The 22,506-nt window shown below is 35.1% G+C and overlaps 1 protein-coding gene across 2 annotated transcripts in view; it reads right to left on the reverse strand.

Annotated features, from left to right (window-relative positions):
* The window catches only part of LOC136042000 (angiotensin-converting enzyme-like), a 165,409-nt gene extending 143,882 nt beyond the window's left edge, over positions 1 to 21,527 (reverse strand). Inside the window, exons 1-4 of one of the 2 annotated variants that reach the window (XM_065726831.1) lie at positions 21,440 to 21,527; positions 15,173 to 15,359; positions 11,933 to 12,094; positions 3,649 to 3,760 (exon numbers count right to left, since the gene is read on the reverse strand). In XM_065726831.1, coding sequence (XP_065582903.1) covers positions 3,649 to 3,760; positions 11,933 to 12,094; positions 15,173 to 15,358 — 460 coding nt within the window. In that variant the 5' untranslated portion in view covers position 15,359; positions 21,440 to 21,527. Of the gene's footprint in view, positions 1 to 3,648; positions 3,761 to 11,932; positions 12,095 to 15,172; positions 15,360 to 19,571; positions 19,797 to 21,439 lie in introns of those variants that run through there. The other variant, XM_065726832.1, reaches the window with a different exon arrangement.
* Between the last annotated feature and the right edge of the window lie 979 nt (positions 21,528 to 22,506).

The following is a 22,506-nucleotide window of genomic DNA, read 5'->3' on the forward strand; positions in this document are numbered from 1 at the left end:
TATAAACTGTTATCAAGAAATCTTTCCTCTTCCCCGTCTAGTAAAAGGTTCTTAAAAATAAACATTTATAATAAAAAAGCTATATGGACAAATTGCTTTAATACTACAATTAACTTGAGATGTTACAGCTTGGATAAGATTTTTGAGTTATTGGAATTTGTTTTATACAATAAGATTTGGGGGTGATTTGTACAAGCATAGTGTGGGAATTCCCATGGGGGGGAATGCCAGCCCATTTATAGCTGACTTGTTTTTAAGTCAACTAGAATATAAATATATGATGGATAAGAATAATCCAATTAATTTAAAACATGCTTTGTCAAATAATAAAAGATATTTAGATGATATTTTGGTCTTAAATTGTAAGGATTTCATTGATATTTCTAAGAATATATATCCATCAGAGCTTATTCTTGAGCCTAGTCATGGCGCTGGTCATGAAGATCATTTCTTAGATTTAAATATTAATATTTGTGATAATAATAAATTAAGTTTTAAAATGTATAATAAAACGGGTGATTTTGATTTTGAAGTGATTAGTTTCCCATTCCCTGAAAGTAATATACACTCAAATATCACATATTCAGCGTTTTTCTCACAGTTACTTCGTTATGCAAGGATTTGTAGTAATTATATTGATTTTAAAAATAGATGTAAAATCTTAAGCCAAAAATTGATATCAAGAGGTTTTTCTGTAAATAAATTAACTTGGCAATTTAAAAAATTTAGTTTTCAATATAACGAACTTTTAAATAAATATCAAAAGAATTATCTAGAAATATTTAAAGAAATTTTCAACTAATTTCGGAGGTTCGAGAAATGTTGTCGCAGCGCCATTTATTTTGAATTGTGTTTCTATTTGAGCGGAATTTTTAAAAAATTAGCCACATGGTAAAGATGAATTCTATAATTGTTTAGTTTATTCGTTTTTTTGCAATGTGTTAATATTTGTGATTTGGTAAAATTTATAATATTTAGTTTACCTATTGTTGCTAAAGGGAGGGATATATTAACAGGATAAGCTTGTTTTGGTTTTACATGGTTGTTTTACATTTGCTGTTTTTTTTTTCTTTCATAGGCATAAATGTTGGGGGTGATACCTGACGCGGGGATGCCATGGATATTCTGTGGTAGCCACAACACTGTGCTGGGTAGAGAATTTAGAGTGGCGAAACCCTATATAGGCCAGTGTATTCTCCTGATGAGCCCTTGTGTTGGGTGTTGCCTCTGAATTATTTGTCTATATTATTTTTTCTATTGTTTGGTAAATGACGACTTATACTTATTGACGACATGACTGCCTGTCCATGGATTATTCTTTATGGTTGATTGTGTGTGGCTATGCTGTTTGACCTATGTGATTGTATGGATGAGTAGGGTTAAGGCCTCATTCAAGTGCTGGTCTATATTAATCACTAATTTAAGAAAACAGTCTTCCTTTTCTCCTTCTGTCTCTCTTTTTTTTCTTTTTTTTTGTGTTTGTGCTGTTGCATTGGTGATTTCTCTTTTCATGATATATATATATATATATATATATATATATATATATATATATATATATATATATATATATATATATATATATATAATATTTAAGTACGATAAAATACTACAGTTTTTTTGGTCAGTCAAGAGCCAAATAACATCGAATAAACTTTCATGGTACTGCCGTAAATATTAAACACAAACTTAATTGAAGGTAGTTCCTTAGACCTAATTTTCTTAGAGATTAGAATTTTTCCACTGCATTCGTATTGAATAGTTCATATCTAGAAGAGTAAAATATATTTTTAAATCAAACAGTTCGTGGTAACGAACTGTAGTAAGGAGCGACCCGGCTCAATAGTAACCAAAACTCTAAAAAATGGAATTTTGATACCAATAGCTACGTCAAAAGAATTGCATTTTAATGCTGGTTTTAAATATATAAGTTTCATCAAGTTTAGTCTTACCCATCAAAAGTTACGAGCCTGAGAAAATTTCCGTTATTTTAGAAAATAGGGGGAAACACCCCCGAAAAGTCATAGAATCTTAACGAAAATCACACCATCAGATTCAGCGTATCGGAGAACCCTATTTTAGAATTTTCGAGCTCCTATCTACAAAAATGTGGAATTTTGCATTTTTTGCCAGAAGGCAGATCACGGATGCGTGTTTATTTGTTTTTTTGTTTTTTTGTTTTTTTTTTTCTTTTTCCCAGGGGTGATCGTATCGACCCAGTTGTCCTAGAATGTTGCAAGAGGGCTCATTCTAACGGAAATGAAAAGTTCTAGTGCCCTTTTTAAGTGACCAAAAAAATTGGAGGGCACCTAGGCCCCCTCCCACGCTAATTATTTTCCCAAAGATCAAAATTCTGAGATAGCCATTTTATTCAGCGTAGTCGAAAAACCTTTTAACTATGTCTTTGAGGACGACTTACTCCCCCACAGTCCCCATGGGAGGGGCAACAAGTTACAAACTTTGACCTGTGCTTACATATAGTAATGGTTATTGGGAAGTATACAGGCGTTTTCAGGAGGATTTTTTTGGTTTGGGGGAGGGGTTGAGAAGAGGGGGATATGCTGGGGGAACTTTCCTTCGAGAATTTGTAATGGGAGAAGAAAATTTCCATGAAGGGAGAGCAGGATTTACTAGCATTATTTAAAAAAAAAAACAATTAAAAAATAAAAGTGAAAAAGCTTTTTCAGCTGGAAGTAAGGAACAGCAATAAAACTTAAAACAACAGAAATTATTGCCCATATGAGGGGCTCACCTCCTTCTAATACCTCGCTCTTTACGCTAAAGTATTTTCAGTAAGTTCAACTACTTATTCTACGGCTTTTGTGATTCAGGGGGTCATTCTTAATGAATTGGGATAAAATTTAAGCTTTAGTGTAAAGAGCGAGGTACTGACGATGGGGCGAATCCCCTCATATATGTAATAAAAACATGAGAATACAAAACTTCTTTACGTAAGCTAATTTATAAGTTACGTAAATCTTTTACCAATAAAAAGATTCGTAAAAAATTAAAAGTTCTAGTTGCCTTTTTAATTAACCAAAAAATCGGGGGGCAACTAGGCTTCGTCCCCCGCTCTTTTTTTCTCGAAATCATTCGATCAAAATTATGAGAAAGCCATTGAGCCAAAAAAAAAAAAAATATGCAAATTTCGTTTTGATTATTCCTCTGCGGTGAGCCAAAATCAAAACATGCATTTGATTCAAAAACGTTCAGAAATTAAATAAAAAAAACAAGTTTTTTTAACTGAAAGTAAGGAGCGACATTAAAACTTAAAACGCACAGAAATTACTTCGTATATGAAAGAGGCTGCTTCCTTATCAACGCCCCGCTCTGTACGCTAAAATTTTTTACTGTTTTAAAAAGAAGAATTGAGAGAAAGAGTCAAACTTTAGCGTAAAGAGCGGGGCGTTGATGAGGAAGCAGCCTCTTTCATATACGAAGTAATTTCTGTGCGTTTTAAGTTTTAATGTCGCTCCTTACTTTCAGTTAAAAAAACTTGTTTTTTTTATTTAATCTACATAAAGTGTGGAGCTAAGTCTACCACATCTCCTGCTTTTAATTGTACATCCATCACTAGTTAGCAAGTCATTTGAAAGCTTATGGCTTTAATTTAACACTAAGAATAAGTAAATTTTTCAAAGATCATACCATCCAAGTTCATTGTTGCCTCACAACCTTCAGCCGGATCTGGTGAACCAGAATAGGGACAGATTTTTGCTGTGCCATATGTAGACTCCATTGTAGCTAGTATACTATTAATCTAAAGAAAATGATACAAATTATTAAGTAAAATATTATTGATTGCTTCCAGCTTCGACAGTAAATTGAAACTTGAAAAATACTTCATAATTCACACCATATATAATTTAGAAACATCTGAAGGGTCCACCACCCGTATCCTATGGTTGTCAATTGTTAGTTGTTCTTATCTTTTCACCCTAGTAAGGCCCCCCATTACTTACCTCCCCGTTTTTCTAATTGAAATTAACAAGATATTCTATCTTTAATTGCAATTTTTTCTTTTAATTTTTTCATCTTAGCAAAATGGTTTGAAAACGGAAATAGGATCCAAAGTATAAGGTAAAGGTAAAGGATACGGCATTAAACTTTACAGTCCGTACCGACGGTGATCCAAAGTATGAAGGACATATACGCTGTTTCGGTTTAATAAGGAAATAGCTGATTAGCAATAGCCACATGAAATAGTAGCTTTACATGTCGATTAAGTAACTATTTAAGTAATAAGAGAACTTTCTATTATTTAGTTGGAAAAAATTTGCCCAAGATCAGGAATATATATGTCATATCGAAGTATTGCTTAATAGGATAAAAATAACATATCTTATGAAGTCTATAATTTCTGATGCTTTCAACTTATAATTAACCATATACTTTAATCTTTATCGCTTGGAAAGTAAACTATTAGTCACTCAAGTAAGACGTCAGAAATATATTTACTTATTGAATATTACTATATTGCTTATTGTATATTACTATATTACTTATTGTATACACATATATATATATATATATATATATATATATATATATATATATATATATATATATATATATATATATATATATATATATATATATATATATATATATATATATATATATATATATATATCTATATATATAAAAAAAAGTTGTCTGTCTGTGGATCTGCGGATCAGGTGACGTCATGTTTCTGTGTTGACTGACGTCATGTTTTCGACTGACGAAATTACGAAATTACATTGGGACACAAATGACGACCAGGACACCGGCACATAGGGAATATAAATGACGACCGGAACACTCAAAGAGAAAGCGACCGGGACACAAGGAATGTTCGATTAGCAATCACCATCAACAAAGCACCGGGACACAAATGACGACCGGGACACAGGGAGTATAAATAACGACCAGGACATAAGTAAAAAAAAGCTAAAAAAAACTAAAAAAAGGTAAAAACTACAAAAAAACTAAAAAGAAAAAAAAACTAAAAACTAATAAAAAAAATTAAAAAACTAAAAAAGAAAAAAAAGAAAAAAAGAAAAAAAAATGAAAAATAAAGGAGAAAAACAAAACTAAAAAAAAAATAAAAAGAAAAAAGAAAAAAAACTAAAAAAACTAAAAAAAGTAAAAACCAAAAAAAATAAAAAGAAAAAAAGGGGAAAAATAAAAAATTTATTTCATCATATACCATTTCAAAAACGAATGTATAGCCTATATAAACCGGGACACCGGGATACAAATGACGAACGGGACACAGGGAATATAAATGACGACCGGGACACAGGGACACAACTACAACGGGGACGCCGGGGGGCACAGGGGGATATATAAATGACGACGGGGACACAGGGAATGTTCGATTAGCAATCACCATCAACAAAGCTCAAAGGCAATCATTAGAATCATGAGGTATAACTAAAAAAACTAAAAAAAGGTAAAAAACTAAAACCTAAAAAAAGACCAATTCAAAAACGAATGTATATACAGACCAGGACACCGGGACACAAATGATGACCGGGACACCGGGGACACAGGGACACAAATACAACAGGGACGCCAGGGGGCACAGGGGGATATATAAATGACGACGGCGACACAGGGAATCGTCGATTAGCAATCACCATCAACAAAGCTCAAGAGCAATCATTAGAATCATGAGGTATAGATCTGAATACGGATTGTTTTCCCATGGACCATTATATGTTGCATGTTCAAGAGTCGGTAAACCTGACAATCTATTTATATGCACAGACAATTGGACAGCAAAGAATGTTGTATATTCGCAAGTTTTACGTAGTTAAAAACATATATATATATATATATATATATATATATATATATATATATATATATATATATATATATATATATATATATATATATATATATATATATATATATATATATATATATATATACAGGTTGGACATAGGGAGACAACTACAATGGCGCGTAACTAATATGGCGCGTAACGACTTACGCGCGCGGTGGGGCTTGGGGGGGCGCGAAGCGCCCCCACCAACTAGGTGTTGGGGTGGCGCGAAGCGCCACCCCAACAGCTAGTATATATATAAAAATAAGTTGTCTGTGTGTGTGTGGGTCTGTGGAGTGACGTCATGTTTGTGTGTCGACTGACGTCATGTTTTCGACTGACGAAATTACAGACTGGAGCATCGGGACACAAATGACGACCGGGACACCGGCACATAGGGAATATAAATGACGACCGGGACACTCAAAGAGAAAGCGACCGGGACACAAGGAATGTTCGATTAGCAATCACCATCAACAAAGCACCGGGAAACAAATGACGACCGGGACACAGGGAGTATAAATGACGACCAGGACATAAGTAAAAAAAACTAAAAAAAGGTAAAAACTACAAAAAAACTAAAAAGAAAAAAAAGGAAAACTAATAAAAAAACTAAAAAAGCTAAAAAACTAAAAAAACAAAAAAACTAAAAAAGAAAAAAAAATAAAAAAAGGAAAAAAATGAAAAATAAAGGAGAAAAACAAAACTAAAAAAATAAAAATAAAAAAAACTAAAAAGAAAAAACAACTAAAAACACTAAAAAAAAGTAAAAACCAAAAAAAAACTAAAAAGAAAAAAGGGGAAAAATACAAAAATTTATTTCATCATATACCATTTCAAAAACGAATGTATATACAGACCGGGACATCGGGATACAAATGACGACCGGGACACAGGGAATACAGGGGGATATATAAATGACGACGGGGACACAGGGAATGTTCGATTAGCAATCACCATCAACAAAGCTCAAGGGCAATCATTGGAATCATGAGGTATAACTAAAAAAAGGGTAAAAAACTAAAACCTAATAAAAAGACCAGTTCAAAAACGAATGTATATACAGACCGGGACACCGGGACACAAATGATGACCGGGACACAAGGAATATAAATGACGCCCGGGATCCTCAAAGAGAAATCACAGACTGGGACACCGGGACACAAATGACGACCGGGACACATGAAATATAAATGACGACCGGGACACAGGGACACAACTACAACGGGGACGCCGGTGGGCACAGGGGGATATATAAATGACGACGGTGACACAGGTAATCGTCGATTAGCAATCACCATCAACAAAGCTCAAGGGCAATCATTAGAATCATGAGGTATAGATCTGAATACGGATTGTTTTCCCATGGACCATTATATGTTGCATGTTCAAGAGTCGGTAAACCTGACAATCTATTTATATGCACAGACAATGGGACAGCAAAGAATGTTGTATATTCGCAAGTTTTACGTAGTTAAAAACATATATATATATATATATATATATATATATATATATATATATATATATATATATATATATATATATATATATATATATATATATATATATATATATATATATATATCTATATTCACAGGTGGGACATAGGGACACAACTACAATGGCGCGTAACTAATATGGCGCGTAACGACTTATGCGCGCGGGGGGGCTTGGGGGGGTGAAGCACCCCCACCAACTAGGTGTTGGGGTGGCACGAAGCGCCACCCCAACAGCTATCTATATATATAAAAACAAGTTGTCTGTGTGTGTGTGTGTGTGTCTGTCGAGTGACGTCATGTTTGTGTGTCGACTGACGTCATGTTTTCGACTGACGAAATTACAGACCGGGACATCGGGACACAAATGACGACTGGGACACCGGCACATAGGGAATATAAATGACGACCGGGACACTCAAAGAGAAAGCGACCGGGACACAAGGAATGCTCGATTAGCAATCACCATCAACAAAGCACTGGGACACAAATGACGACCGGGACACAGGGAGTATAAATGACGACCAGGACATAAGTAAAAAAAAACTAAAAAAAGGTAAAAACTACAAAAAAACTAAAAAGAAAAAAAAACTAAAAACTAATAAAAAAAACTAAAAAAGCTAAAAAACTAAAAAAAACTAAAAAAGAAAAAAAGAAAAAAATTGAAAAAAATGAAAAATAAAGGAGAAAAACAAAACTAAAAAAAGTAAAAATAAAAAAAAAATAAAAAGAAAAAAGAAAAAAAACTTAAAAAACTAAAAAAAAAAGTAAAAGCCAAAAAAAAAACTAAAAAGAAAAAAAGAGGAAAAATACAAAAATTTATTTCATCATATAACATTTCAAAAACGAATGTATATACAGACTGGGACACCGGGATACAAATGACGACCGGGACACAGGGAATATAAATGACGACCGGGACACAGGGACACAACTACAACGGGGACGCCGGGGGGACAGGGGGGTATATAAATGACGACGGGGACACAGGGAATGTTCGATTAGCAATCACCATCAACAAAGCTCAAGGGCAGGTATAACTAGGTATAACTGAAAAAACTAAAAAAAAGGTAAAAAACTAAAAACTAAAAAAAGACCAATTCAAAAACGAATGTATATACAGACCGGGACACAAATGACGACCGGGACACCGGGAAACAATGAATATAAATGACGCCTGGGACACTCAAAGAGAAATCACAGACTGGGACACCGGGACACAGGGAATATAAATGACGACCGGGACACAGGGACACAACTACAACGGGGACGCCGGGGGGCACAGGGGGATATATAAATGACGACGGCGACACAGGGAATGGTCGATTAGCAATCACCATCAACAAAGCTCAAGGGCAATCATTAGAATCATGAGGTATAGATTTGAATACGGATTGTTTTCCCATGGACCATTATATGTTGCATGTTCAAGAGTCGGTAAACCTGACAATCTGTTTATATGCACAGACAATAGGACAGCAAATAATGTTGTATATTCGCATATTTTGCGTAGTTAAAAGCATATCTATATATATATATATATATATATATATATATATATATATATATATATATATATATATATATATATATATCACAGGTGGGACATAGGGACACAACTACAATGGCGCGTAACGACTCACGCGCGCGGGGGGCTTGGGGGGGGGTGGCGCGAAGTGCCCCCACCAACTAGGTGTTGGGGTGGCGCGAAGCGCCACCCCGACAGCTAGTATATATATATAAATAAGTTGTTTGTCTGTGGGTCTGTCATGTCATCATGTCGTCATGAAGTTAGTTGTCGTCATGTTTGTTATGACAATTACGTCATTAAAAGTATTTAAGAAAATCGTTCGAAGACAAATTTTTGATCGTAAGAGGATCGTGGACGGAAAAATGTTTAATTGTAAAATGACTGAAGAACCTACAATGGCAACAGCCGAGGAAGCTGCTATGCCAAAAAACTTGTGGCAGATAGAGAAAGTAAGAACAGAAAGCGTACCGAGGAATCACAAGAACAGCATGAAAACAGGCTTGTGGCTAAAGAACGCAAAACAGCGCAGTTAGATGAAAATCCACCTGGACAGCGAGAGTCAAAACATATCAAAACTGAAAATGATAGCGATGATGATTGGGTTTGGGATTTTGACTTGGATAAGGTCATCAATGCCTACCAGATTTTAGTTAAAAAACAAAGGTTCGGCGATATGTATTTCATAGTGAAGCCGAAAAATAAAGAAGAAAAAGAAAACTTAAAAAAGAAAAAAGGTAAAAAACTAAAAAGAAAAAACACTCAAAGAGAAATTACAGACCGGGACACAAATGACGATCGGGACAGAGGGAATATAAATGACGACCGGGACACTCAAAGAGATATTACAGACTGGGATACCGGGACACAAATGACGACCGGGACACAGAGAATATAAATGACGACCAGGACACAGTTATTTAAGAATATCGTTCAAAGACAAATTTTTAATTGTAAGAAGATCGTTGAAAGAGAAATTTATAATTGTAAAATGACTGAAGAACCTACAATGGCAACACCCGAGGAAGCAGCTCAAAACGAATGTATTCAAGCCGAAGTAGCTGAGTTGGTGACGCGTTATGTTTTAGGTTCTAGGTCCGAGAGGCTCCAGGTTTGAACCTTGGCTTTAGCATTAATACAAAAGAAGAAAAAAAAACTAAAAAAGGTAAAAACTACAAAAAAAAAACTAAAAGGAAAATACTAAAAAAACTAAAAAATCTAAAAAACTAAAAAAAAAGTAAAAAACTAAAAACTAAAAAAACTAAAAAAACTAAAAAAGGTAAAAATTACAAAAAAAAACTGAAAGAAAAAAAAACTAAAAACTAATAAAAAAACTAAAAAAAACTAAAAACTGAAAAAGAAAAAAAAACTAAAAAAAGGAAAAAACTGAACAATAAAGGAAAAAAAAACTAAAAGCCGGGACACAGGGAATATAAATGACGACCGGGACACTCAAAGAGAAATTGCAGACTGGGACACAAATAACGACCGAGAGATATAAATGACGACCGGGACACTCAAAGATAAATTTCAGACCGGGACACAAATGACGACCGGGACACAGGGAATATAAATGACGAACGGGACGCTCAAAGAGAAATTACAGACTGGGACACTGGGACACAAATGACGACCGGGATACTGGGAATATAAATGACGACCGGGACACAGGGAATGTTCGATTAGCTATCACCATCAACAAAGCTCAAGGGCAATCATTAGAATAATGAGGTATAGATCTGCATACGGATTGTTTTTCCCATGGACGATTTTATGTTGCTTGTTCAAGAGTCGGTAAACCTGACAATCTATTTATATGCACAGACAATGGGACATCGAAGAATGTTGTATATTCGCAAGTTTTACGTAGTTTGAAACATATATATATCTATAACGAAAAGAGAAATCTTCTCTCTTTTATCTATATTCACAGGTGGGACACAGGGACACAACTACAATGGCACGTAACCAATATGGCGCGTAACGACTTACGCGCATGGGGGGGCTCGGGGGAGCGCAAAGCACTTCGCGCCACCCCAACAGCTAGTATATATATATATATATATATATATATATATATATATATATATATATATATATATATATATATATATATATATATATATATATATACCTATTGAAAAGAATTTGAAAAAGCTTAGAAATGTTACTCAATTCAAAGAAAAAACCTACAAATAGATACACATCCCTTGTGTTATACTTATTCAAGACGTTCAACTCTAAAAAACAAATTTTAAATCCAAAGAAAAGGATTAAGAGTTGACAATTAAAGCAAGCAGAAATTAACTTTGACTTGGATACAAATTGTCAAAACTTTTAAAACAAATCGTTAATTTGACACAAATCGGAAGCCGTTATTTGAAAAACATAGATGTGGCTTTTCGATTATATAATCGAAAAGCGACAAAGTAACAATTTGTCACTTTTGAAACAAATTGTTACTTTGTAACATCTACCTCTTTACTGTGTCATCTACCTTCCGAAACTACCTTTGGAAGGTGGATAACACCCTTTTAAGAAAAAAGCTGGATTAGTTACTCTTTGGATTAGCATTGAATATCTAAGTTTAACACTTAGATATGTCCCGAAATTACAAATATTCCAAATCAGTTGGCGTGGTTGCTACTCCTAGAATGTGATGCCACTACTCCTAGCATCATAAAACTTATTAAAACATAAAAATTATTAGACATTGTGGTCTCAGAAATTATTTAAGTCAAATAACTTCTATCTCATAGTTTACTCAATTCAACTTCATTGAATTACATAGTCTCGCAACATCAAATTTCTTTTAGTTTGCATTTTGTTATATTTCTTTTGTTGAAAGTATCTTTCCTTGCTTTTAAGTTTTACCCTTATTTTAAGACATTTATTTTGTCATATTTTTTAAACTTCTTTTAAGTTTCATTTGAAGTCTGATTTTAGATTTAGCGTACTTCCATTCTTCCAATTTGCTTTCGTAATTCGATGCGGCAACAGTCACTTGAGAATAATTGACCCATTTTACATCTTACTGTCTTCTGGCTTTATTTTAAAATTAATATTGACATTAAAAAGAGTTTGACTTACCTGATCCTGATCTTCACCTTCTAACGCTCCATTTCCAATAATTTTTAAGAACTTTAGCTCTCTTATTATATTAGGTGAGATGTTGCTTAAATCATTAAATTTCTCCTCAATTTCTGTAAAAACACCCATCTGATGTGCTTGAAACTCCCCGTTCGCTACAATCTGAAAATGGGAAAATAAAAAAGCTCAAAAATTTTATATATGGCTAAAGAATCCAGTATTGAATCGAATTTCTTAGCACTTTCTGGTATCTCTTCTTAACTTGTCTGAGAGCAGTGCCACGTTGACATGGAGGGTTTGATAGCAGTGACCGCCCTATGGATACCACAACATTCCTATCCCGCCATTCCACAACGTCCCTACCCGAGTGATAAGGATATCCCTATCCCGTCAATCCGACAACAGCCAGCAGCTGCATGTTACGATATAGAGAATGTTAATCTAGGAGACGCAGGTGCATGTTACCTAAAAGGATTTGGATTTTACGGCATAGGCAACGTTCACTTTTGCTTCTTACATAATAGAGAGTGTTTCTTTCTTAAAAAACCTACGAGGGCCAGGGTAAAACCTTCAGGGCCCCGTACTGGTGAACCTTCAAGACGCCGGACCCTAACAAAAAATTTCACAAGGCCCTATAGCATCCGATTTGAACGGGGACCGCTAGTAACCAATTCCAATGAGGCCCTAGCAACCAATTCTATTGAGAAACCCAAGGATCCAAACCCAAAAGGCCCCAAATCTAACCACGGCGACCCTATCATCAATTCGGATTTCTTAGCGCTTTCAAATATCTCCTATTGACTTGTCTGTCCACAGTGCCACGTTGATATGAAGGGTTTGATAGCAGTGACTACCCAATGGATTCCACATAATCTCTATCCCACCATTCCACAACGCCCCTATTCCTACTTTTAAAGATATCCCTATTCCCGTCAATCTGACAACCACCAGCAGCTGCATGTTACATCATAGAGAATGTTTTTCTAGGAGACAGTGGTGCATCTTACCTATGAGGCTTTGGATGTTACGTCATATAGAATGTTTACTTGTGTTTGTTACATAATAGAGAGCGTTTTTCTTAAAAAACTGCTCGTGCCAGGGAAAATCTTCAGGGCCTGGTAGTGGGGAACCTTCAAGACGCCGGACCCTAGCGAGCAATTTCACAATTTCCCCTAGCATCCAAATTGAACAGGGCCCGCTAGTAACCAACTCCAGTGGGGCCCTAGCAGCCACTTCCATTAGGTAACCCAAGAATCCAATACCAGCGTGCCCCGTAACCTAACCTCCAGGGCCCTATCATCAATTCGAACAGAACCCCGGCAACTTGTTTCAACCGGCCCCCTAACCTAACCACCGAAAGGCCCCTAGCATCCATTTTCACTGGGGGCCCTAGCATCCAATTCAACTGAGTGCCCTAGCAACAAATCCCACCGAGGCTCACTAAGCATCCATTTCCATCGGGGGACCTAGCAAGAAATTCTACCAAGCAGGTGCTTATTAATTAATGGATTTTGTTTATTTTTTGCCGTTACTTAATAGCACTTGTTAAAGTCCCCTAGTCAAGCGGGGAATCCCCGGTCGTAACTGAGGGGGGTCGGTACTTACGTGGGTGTTAAGTATTAACGATGCACTTCTGGGTATTACATAATGACGATGTAGACGTGGAATTTTAAATAATACTTTGAAGGATTTAATTTTCTTCCACGGTGTTTTGTTTCTTCCAAAGGAGAAGCAATTGTGTATTTATTTCTTTTTTCTCGAAAACAAATTTCTCGAATTTATCTGATATATTAGGTGGGCAGAGGTTGAATTCAATTTATGATAATTTACTGAGGTCAAATAAAGTAAATCTCATTTCACCTAAGAGCTTTGACCTCTGCTCACCTGATATGTCAGATAAATCTAATGAACCAGAACCGAAAAGGTCAAGAAGATTTACTTCCATTGTTGGATTGAAAAAAAATAAGAGCAATCAACTCTATGTAATTATTTTATTGGGCATAAATCTTGTTTTTTGTTAATGTCTTTTAGTTTTACTGCTGATAATGGACACTGTATATGTGTACGAAATATCCAGTTAAAAATTTTTATATTCGATTCGCTGTCAATTAAAAGGTTTTATCCCTATTTTGAACTGTTATTTTTTCGTCATGGAAAGGCAGTGTGGTCTTCAAAGTCATCTTTCTTAGAGTTGTGAACTATTTAGATCGTTCTTATGCCCAGAGATGTCAATTTGCCTGTCTTAAGAAGAAAAAAACTATGTTTGCGATTTCAAGGTCGCGCATCGTCATGGCTATGCGACAGGCTTATATATTGATTCTCAATGTCATTTATCTTGTAACCATGGACAATGCGAGCCTCTTCTTGCTGTCATGGCGCAACAATAGGGTCAATACAACCACCATGGGAAAAATACAAATCCTTTCTTATAATAGTAATTGTTTTAGGTCGTTTCATTTGCCAGGAATGTCAGTATGCCAGTTCATAAAAAATATATATCCGATTTCAAAGCCAGGCCCCAGCACTCGCCATGCAGTAGGCTTGTATATATTGATTCTCGTTGTAAGGAGAAACCTCCAAATGACTCAGCATTTTTTGCTACCCTTTGCGAGGGAAAACGGAGGGGTCTCCAGGGAGCACGTAGACCGTTGAATGGTTTTGTCTTCTAACAGCATAATTCTTTCTTTTCACTCCATATTTGAAACATTCTGATGCTTGCTTTCTCGCGATTACTTGTAATTTTCATTGCCGCTTATCTTTTAACCGAATATTTCCTTGTTTTTGCTGTGGCATATACATGAGCCGCATATTTTTTGTTCTTTGCTTTTGTTTTTGAGTAGTTTTAACTCTTCCTGCTACTTATCTTCGAGCCTTTTGTTTCTTTTGTTTTGGCTCGCTGTAACTGTAGCTGATGGAAGTATTCTGACTGTATATATTTGTTCTTTATTTTCGTTTATCATTACTTTCGAAATTTTTTTTATTCCCTTTACCTTAGCTGCTCGGATTGGTCTTGTTCCGTTTGATAGTCGAGGATGTTCATTTTTACTCTAGGAATATGAAACAATTTAAGACGCCTTTGTAAATACATTAATTATACTTGGTATTTTATACTGAGCCAAGTTCTTTTTGTAATGTTTCATGCGTCATAGATGTTATTTTTGTAATTCAATTCCCTCTATTATTTACAACATAAACTAAGTATTACAAAAAATGTATTAAAAAGAGCAAACAGCACTTTACCATATCTTGTTCCGTTTCTGGCCTTACGTCTGTGATATATGCCCACCGTTTAATCATCATTGCATTCATGGCCATATTGTAAGGTTCATTTTTTTCTTCCAAAAATTTTTCAGCTTCCTCATTAGCTGTCTCATTCTGACATCTCACTGCTACCAAAAGCAGTAAGAAAGGGTAAAGCTCTCTCATTCTAGAAAAGAAAAGAAAATTCCTTGTATATTATCGGAAAAAATATATTCTATCGAAAAATATTCAAGAGCAGTTATTTGTTTGATGTTCCATTAACTGTGCCCATTTTTATGCTCAATAGAGGCCTTACAGTACTCCACCAAAACCTATAGACACTGCAGTTCGTCATTCAACACTCTTAGTAAGAGGTTTTTTTCTGCATTTATCCAACAGTGTAGCGATTCTTTGGTTTAGAATGAGGGTTAGTGGTTTGACTCTGTCAGCTTAGTTAGCATTGATTCAGCGCCAAGTGGGTACCTAGAGAAATCCTGGGAAAGTAAATAGAAAGGAACTCACATGGAATTGAACCATGGCTTAACTGAACCTTCATTCAACTCAGTTTAATTGAACCCCGCTTAACTCAATCCCCTTATGACTTAACCCTCGCATAACCCTTGTTTAATAAAACCCAGTTTAACTCAACTTTCATTCTACTCAACTCGATTCAACTCGCCCCCATACAACTCAACCCTCATTTGATTCAGCCATCGTTCAACTCAACCATAATTTTAGCCCAGCCTTGCGAAATTCAACCCCTCTTTAATCCAAACCCATTTCTACTCTACTCCTGAGCAATTCAACTTTCACAAAATGTCGTTTAAGTCAACCCTCATTCAACTCAACTTGCAATTCAAACCCTCATTTAACTAAACCCTCATACAACCCAGCCTCCGTTTAACTCGACCCTATTTGACTCAATCCCATTGAAATCAGCCTTATTCAGCTCAACCTCCTTAAATGAACAATATTCCTAGAAAATATCCACCCATTTTTTCAGAAGTGATAAAATATTAATTTAACCAAATTGTATTTATCCATTGGTTATTTCTTAGGTGTTTTTTCATATGTTGCTTTTCTGCAAAATTATTCCTACTCCTATCCTCTAAGAAACAAAATTTATCCTTCTGTCTTATGTAGTTTAGATTTTTAAGGTTTTTGATGGACAGAGCCCAAAGACACTAAAATTTCATGGTTGCAGCCATAGGGTTGAATGGGGAGTTAGTCAAATAGGGTGAGGCTGAACCCTATTTATAAAGGGCTAAACCCTTTGTTCATTTGTATGAGAGTTGGACGAAATGAGGCCTGAAATGTTTTGAGATTAATTTCAATAATTGTTGGGCTAAACGTGGCTGAGTTATATGGATATTGAATTAATCAGATTGAGTCATACAGGTGATGGGTTGAATAGGGTTGAGTTACATACTTATTTATTATTTTCAGCCAAGGGATGCTAAATTGGTGTTTGCAAGTGCTTTCCAGTCTAGCACTTATTTCTTGGGGGAGATCAGTTGCTTCCATAAGGGCCTGAAAGCCCGGACTTCGAACAGGAGCGTTGCTTGAATTGGCTCAAACCCTTTGTTATCGACTTCACATGACTTGTTTGCCAAAATCAACAGCTGAACATAAAACCCTCTGCAATTTGATTGCTTAAAGGGTGTGTTGAAATGTATAGGTGAGACTGGAAATGAAATTTATATCGCGGGTGGGAGATATGATGGATTATTTTGCAATACTGATCCAAATGGTAGCAGTATATCACTGAAGAGCTGTAGTGGATATTACCAGTTATGCGACCATTTCTCGTCGTTCTATTCCTTCTCAAAGTGCCCAAAATTGGAAACTGGACAAAAGTTTTTGTAAATATAGAGAGCAAATAGTATTTTTATTAGGGAGAATTTTCTGCCTTATCTGGTTGTGAAGCTTTAAAGTGATTGAATCCCATTGATTTTTGTCTCAGAGACCGAAGAAGCAAACGTTGAACTCCCTGGGGTTCAATCACTGCTGTCCGGGGTGTGACAAAACGAGTTGCTTTTCTTCAAATGAAAACGGACATTCTTTACGTTTGCCGACAAGGAGGTCAGACCTCCGTAATGATTGATATCACTTTGGTCCTCCATAAGGAGTTGTAAAGACCACTTCATGAAGATTGGTCTGTATATGAAGGTCCAGTGTGCAGCGAAAAAGCAAGAGATGAAACCTTCACGGATGTTCCTTCCAAGATGTTGCAAGAAAGATAATAATCAGCGTTTATAGAAGGGATCCCAACTAGCACTCTTTCAGATATTTACGAGTGCACTTGTTGTCTCGGATGAAGGAGCTGAAAGGGTTGTCTCTTACAGAGGGTTGTTTGAGAAAATTTTAAATGTTCTTACAACCAGCCAGTAGTCTTGACGGCTCATTGATTGCAATACGATATTTGCTCGTATTGCAATCAATGGATATTCTCAAGCCTTTTCTTAGAGTGAAATAAAGTGTATCAGGCACTTTAAAGGAGTTTCTCGATGTTCTTATTTCTCTATGCCTGTGCAGAAAGATGTGATTATTCGATTGAAAGATGTCCGTAACTATGTAAGATATGTATAACTTGTGGTTAATTTTCTTAGATTCTTTTTCTTTCTCTTTATTAAAAGTTTTATTTCTGTAGTTGAAAAATTATTTCGGACTTACTTCTGTCAAGGCTAGGATTTAATATCTGAGTACTTTAGTTTACTTTAAGAGGCTTCTGTTTTGAGATTCACTTACAGAATTGGGTTGCAAATAAGTAGTCACCTTCCTATGAAGTAATATTTGCTCTGTCCCTCCCTTTTGTGCATAATTGCAATGCATGTACAAGAAAATTAGTTTCTGGTATTTCTAATGTACCGTTAGGAATCTAAATCTAATTTTGTTAATACTTTTTATTTCTTCTCTCGGTACCTTTTTCTGTATCACAATCTTAGTTCAAACCTCTTTTCAAGGTCAGAAAACGAAAAAAAATAGCTGAAAATCTTCTTGACTATGCAAATTAGATGATATCTCCACTGAGAGACAAGATTTCCGATCTATATTCGTTTTCAGCAACCGCATCCACCCCTGATAAATTCCCCAAAACCTTTCCAGCTTGTTGAACCCTGTGATGTTAGAAATTTATTGACTGGGTCCCTGACCAATCGCTTAATGACTTACATTTTACGGCAAATCATAACTGGATTGCTTTCAATTCATTATATCGAGATAAAGCATACTTGGTGGTAAAAAGAAGGTACTTGCTAAATAATGTTTGCTCAAGAGTGCTATACTGGAGCCTTCTGATTGATTTATTTCTATATATAATAATTAAAATAAAAGACAACAAAGGTTCCACAAAATATAATACAATTGTTTTTGTTTGACACGTCCCAATCGACACAAAAAAAATATATAACGCCTTCTACATCCAAAAAAGATATATATCTCCATTAGCCATCACAGGCAAACGTGTTCTATTTGAAGTTTCTAGCTTACATAATTAGACTAAATAAAAACAATTTTGCTGAGGGATGCAGAAAAAAAGCTCAAAAGAACTAAAATTTCCATGGAAAGGCTGCCAGCTTCAACGCTTAACCCTCAACACTTGAGGACAGTTTGCATTCTAAAAAGAACAAACTTCACATTTTAACAGTGCTATTTTTTTATTGAAAATTTTAGAAAATGACTAATAAAAAACTGAGAAGAGCTCTGTTAGAAGAAGATATTATAATTTTGTATAAAGTAATTCATTGGGAGGTGTTTAAGTTTCAACAAAAGTTCAAATGAACATGCACATTAAAGCATAATTTGAAAAAAATATGAAAAGGTGTGACTAACCCGTTAACATCCATGACTGTTTTGGGTACTTGTGCTAAGACCCTTCTCCTTTGCATGCTTGCCTGTTTTTTAGTGTGGGGAAAACAATTAAACACACTTTAGGGTCTTTGCAGGGTTTTTTTTTCTTTCTTTCTTTGTTTTATGTTTCTGCAATTATGTAATATTTTTTATTAGTTATAAGAATCATTGGTGTTTCAGTGTTTTTAAAGAATAAATATGAGCCTGAGCATGGATCATATCAAGTTAAAAAATTTACGATGATTGTTTAGGATCTACAATTATTAAGTAAACATTTTTATTATAAGTAACAGCCCTTATTAGAAAAATACAAAGTTTTCAGTCAATTATGTGCTTTGATGCTGAAGTAAACATCACTAAAATTTTGGATCAACTACGTTAGCCTGGAGTGTCAAAGTAGAGAGATGAAGAAAGCCTATAGAGGTTAAGTTTTGGAAATAGGTCGTGGAAAATATAATATTATTAAAAAACATAATCGATAGTATCTCCTTTGCAGAAATTTGGCCAAATTAAATTGAGGTAGGATAAATAAAAATAAAATGACTCTTACTCAGTGACTGGCTCAAACTATGATCTCCTGTAATCTGTGCACGCAGGATAAGTTTGAAGTTGCATGAAGAGAACGGGAGGTTGATCAGCCCAAGGACTGTGGGGTATATTCACTGAAATATTGAAATCGGGATGGACTTATTTCCTGTTGGCTATGGCATCCATATTTGTAGTAATCATTCTCTTCGTCAAGCAACCTGGTCAATGGTTTGTTTCTGTAGTCATACTGAGGGGAAACCAAGAGACACTCAGTAGTGAAAATATGTCGTAAATTTTAGACTTTCAATTAAAAAATCTTCAGAGAAGCATTAGATTTTAAGTAAAGTTCAAGCAGGTTTCGGAAAAAACTATTGTCCGGTAGACCATTTGATTACTAGTATGTTTTAACCTATCACTACACAATGTGGATAAAAATGAAAAATTGATTGCTAGCTCTCTCGACCAAATGGAGGTGTTTGACGGAGGTTAATAAATTATTAATGAAGTGGAAACAGAAAACTGTAAGTACTAAGAGGAAGCAACTAAGACCCTACTATTTAGGAAAAAAAGTATACTGGGAATGTTTGGGAAAAGAGGGTTCATAATGAGCGAATGTCAACCACTGAAAAATTAAAAGATTATTTCTTTGGGTGTGAAAAACTCAATGAAGAATGGTGGGTAAGTGTGATTTAGAGTAAAAGTTTTGATGATACTTAGTAGCCTAAGACTACGGGGTATACTTGAAATTATAAGGAATTTTAGGCCATCTGTTGTTGTTATTCTTTTTCCTTATGTACAGATAGCTGGAATGTTCATTTATGTATTGAGAGTCCTGGATATTTATTATTTTGTTTGTTGCAATAGGCCTAGGGTGCTTTGGCAAAAAATACCCATCTATCTATCTATCTTTTGAAACAAAAGCATTAGCCTGGCTTCAAAAAGATGGTGAATCTTCTTAAAACTGTCCAAAGAGTCTTTTCAATGACGTTACGGAAAAATCAAATTTCCGACTGAAGATTTTTTGTACGATCAGGACTATACACGAAAATAAAGGGGGGGAATTGTGCAGTTCCAAGCCCCCTTAAATCCTATGTATATTTTGCTAAACTATATCATATATTTCCCATGTGACTTTCTACTTTGCCTTTTTCAGTTTAGCCTTGCTCCAGGGGCGTTGTTTTTGAGGAGGGGAGGGGATGAGGGGTCGATCCCCAAAATAATTTGGATAAATCAATTATTTTATAGCCACAATTATAGAAATGCTGGAGCTACATCCCTGCTTTCCTCTTCCTATTTTTCCAAAAGTATATGTTGTAGTTGCCCGAAGATGAGCCTGGTCTGGTGTAACCCAATAATAGACTATTTTCATCAAGACTCAATAAAACTTCCCATTTTGAAATTAATTAAAGCAAAAGACATTGAGTTAGTGGAGTGGAAGGAGATTTTGAAGTCTGAATACCAGGTCCCATGAATTTAAACTGTATAAGTAATTGCAAGGCAGTGGGCCGATTTTCAAGCATATAATGATTAGAAAATAACTCATTCCATGCCCCTATTTAATCGACCCAGCTATTAAGATAATATGGAGAGGGCTGTTGACTTCTTGTGAAAGGACTAAATTTTGAGCATTCATTTGATCATCCTATAGTTTGAAAATTTCCCAATAAGAGTGAATCCTTCTCAAATGGGGCTTAATTACAATCAGATGTCCTTATAGTACAATTAATGGTAGCCACTCTGACAGGAAATATTTCGAGAATTAAAATAGATCATAAGGGGTTTTGGATCCAGTCGGTACAAAATATCACAAATAATACAATTTTTCCATAGTCCTAACTATCATATTATTCAACTGCTCTGTCAGACAAAAAGAAAAAGAAAAAAACTCACTCGACTTGATGATGTGAAGGCTAAACTAGAACTATGTTTTTTAGCCTTAGTTTATCTAGAATTTTCTAGTCTGTCAGGATAAATGATAAGATCATCAGAAAATATCTTTAGATAAGATGTACAAACAAAAAATATGTTAAAAGTTACTTTGAGACTTGTTGAGCTACATAAACAACTGCACTTTGTATTTTCATCACTTAAATTTTATGTAAATTATTTATCCAGAGAGCAATCAAAGTCAAATCGCTCTCGAATGCTTACGACAAAGCTAAAAATCTTATCGAGCATGTAAATTGTTCGGAAACTAAACTGTTACTTGATACTGAATTTTTTTTCCTCTGGGTCTTTCGCTTTTCTTCAGTTCCATGGTGATATTCCTCGGTCCCTTAGATTTGCGTCTTCTTTTGTATATGATCGGTCAAATTATCATTTCTGTTGTCCCTTAAATATCCAAATTCCAAATACACCAATGATAAAATCCGATTTTAATCCTTTTGTTGTGTTTCATTTGACATGGAGCACCCTTCCCGATTCAGCTCGAGAATGCCATTCGTTTGGTTCATTGCATTTGATAAAAATTATTTAGTGAACCCTCTTTCCTTATTGTTTGTTTGTTTGTTTTTTTATATTGGTTATATTTATTATTATTTTTTGTCTCCATTTTTATAAAGCAAACGCTTTACACGTTAAGAGTTTGAAATGTTTAATGTTAGTGATCTTCTCATAATCCCCCTCCTACAGGCCAGGGAGCCTTTGTGGGGAATTGTAGATTGTTGTGTAATTTTTGTACTGTTATATGGAAAATAATCCTATCTGTCTGTCTATCTATCTATCTATCTATCTATCTATCTATCTATCTATCTAAATGAACCCATCGTCTTTACTGATAATACTACCGGGGTAAGTGAAGCCGTCCACTTGATCGATCTTCTCAAAATTCAACATCACTTCCTTCCCTTCAATTATTCCCAGTCTTAATTACTAAATTTTCAAGCCTATTCGTGTAAGCCGAACCTCCAGAACCTTCAAAAAGTCATTCCTTTTGCTAATATCTTCATCTAGGATGC

Source organism: Artemia franciscana, unplaced genomic scaffold, assembly GCF_032884065.1.
Source record: "Artemia franciscana unplaced genomic scaffold, ASM3288406v1 PGA_scaffold_55, whole genome shotgun sequence".
NCBI classification, from domain to species: Eukaryota; Metazoa; Arthropoda; class Branchiopoda; order Anostraca; family Artemiidae; genus Artemia; species Artemia franciscana.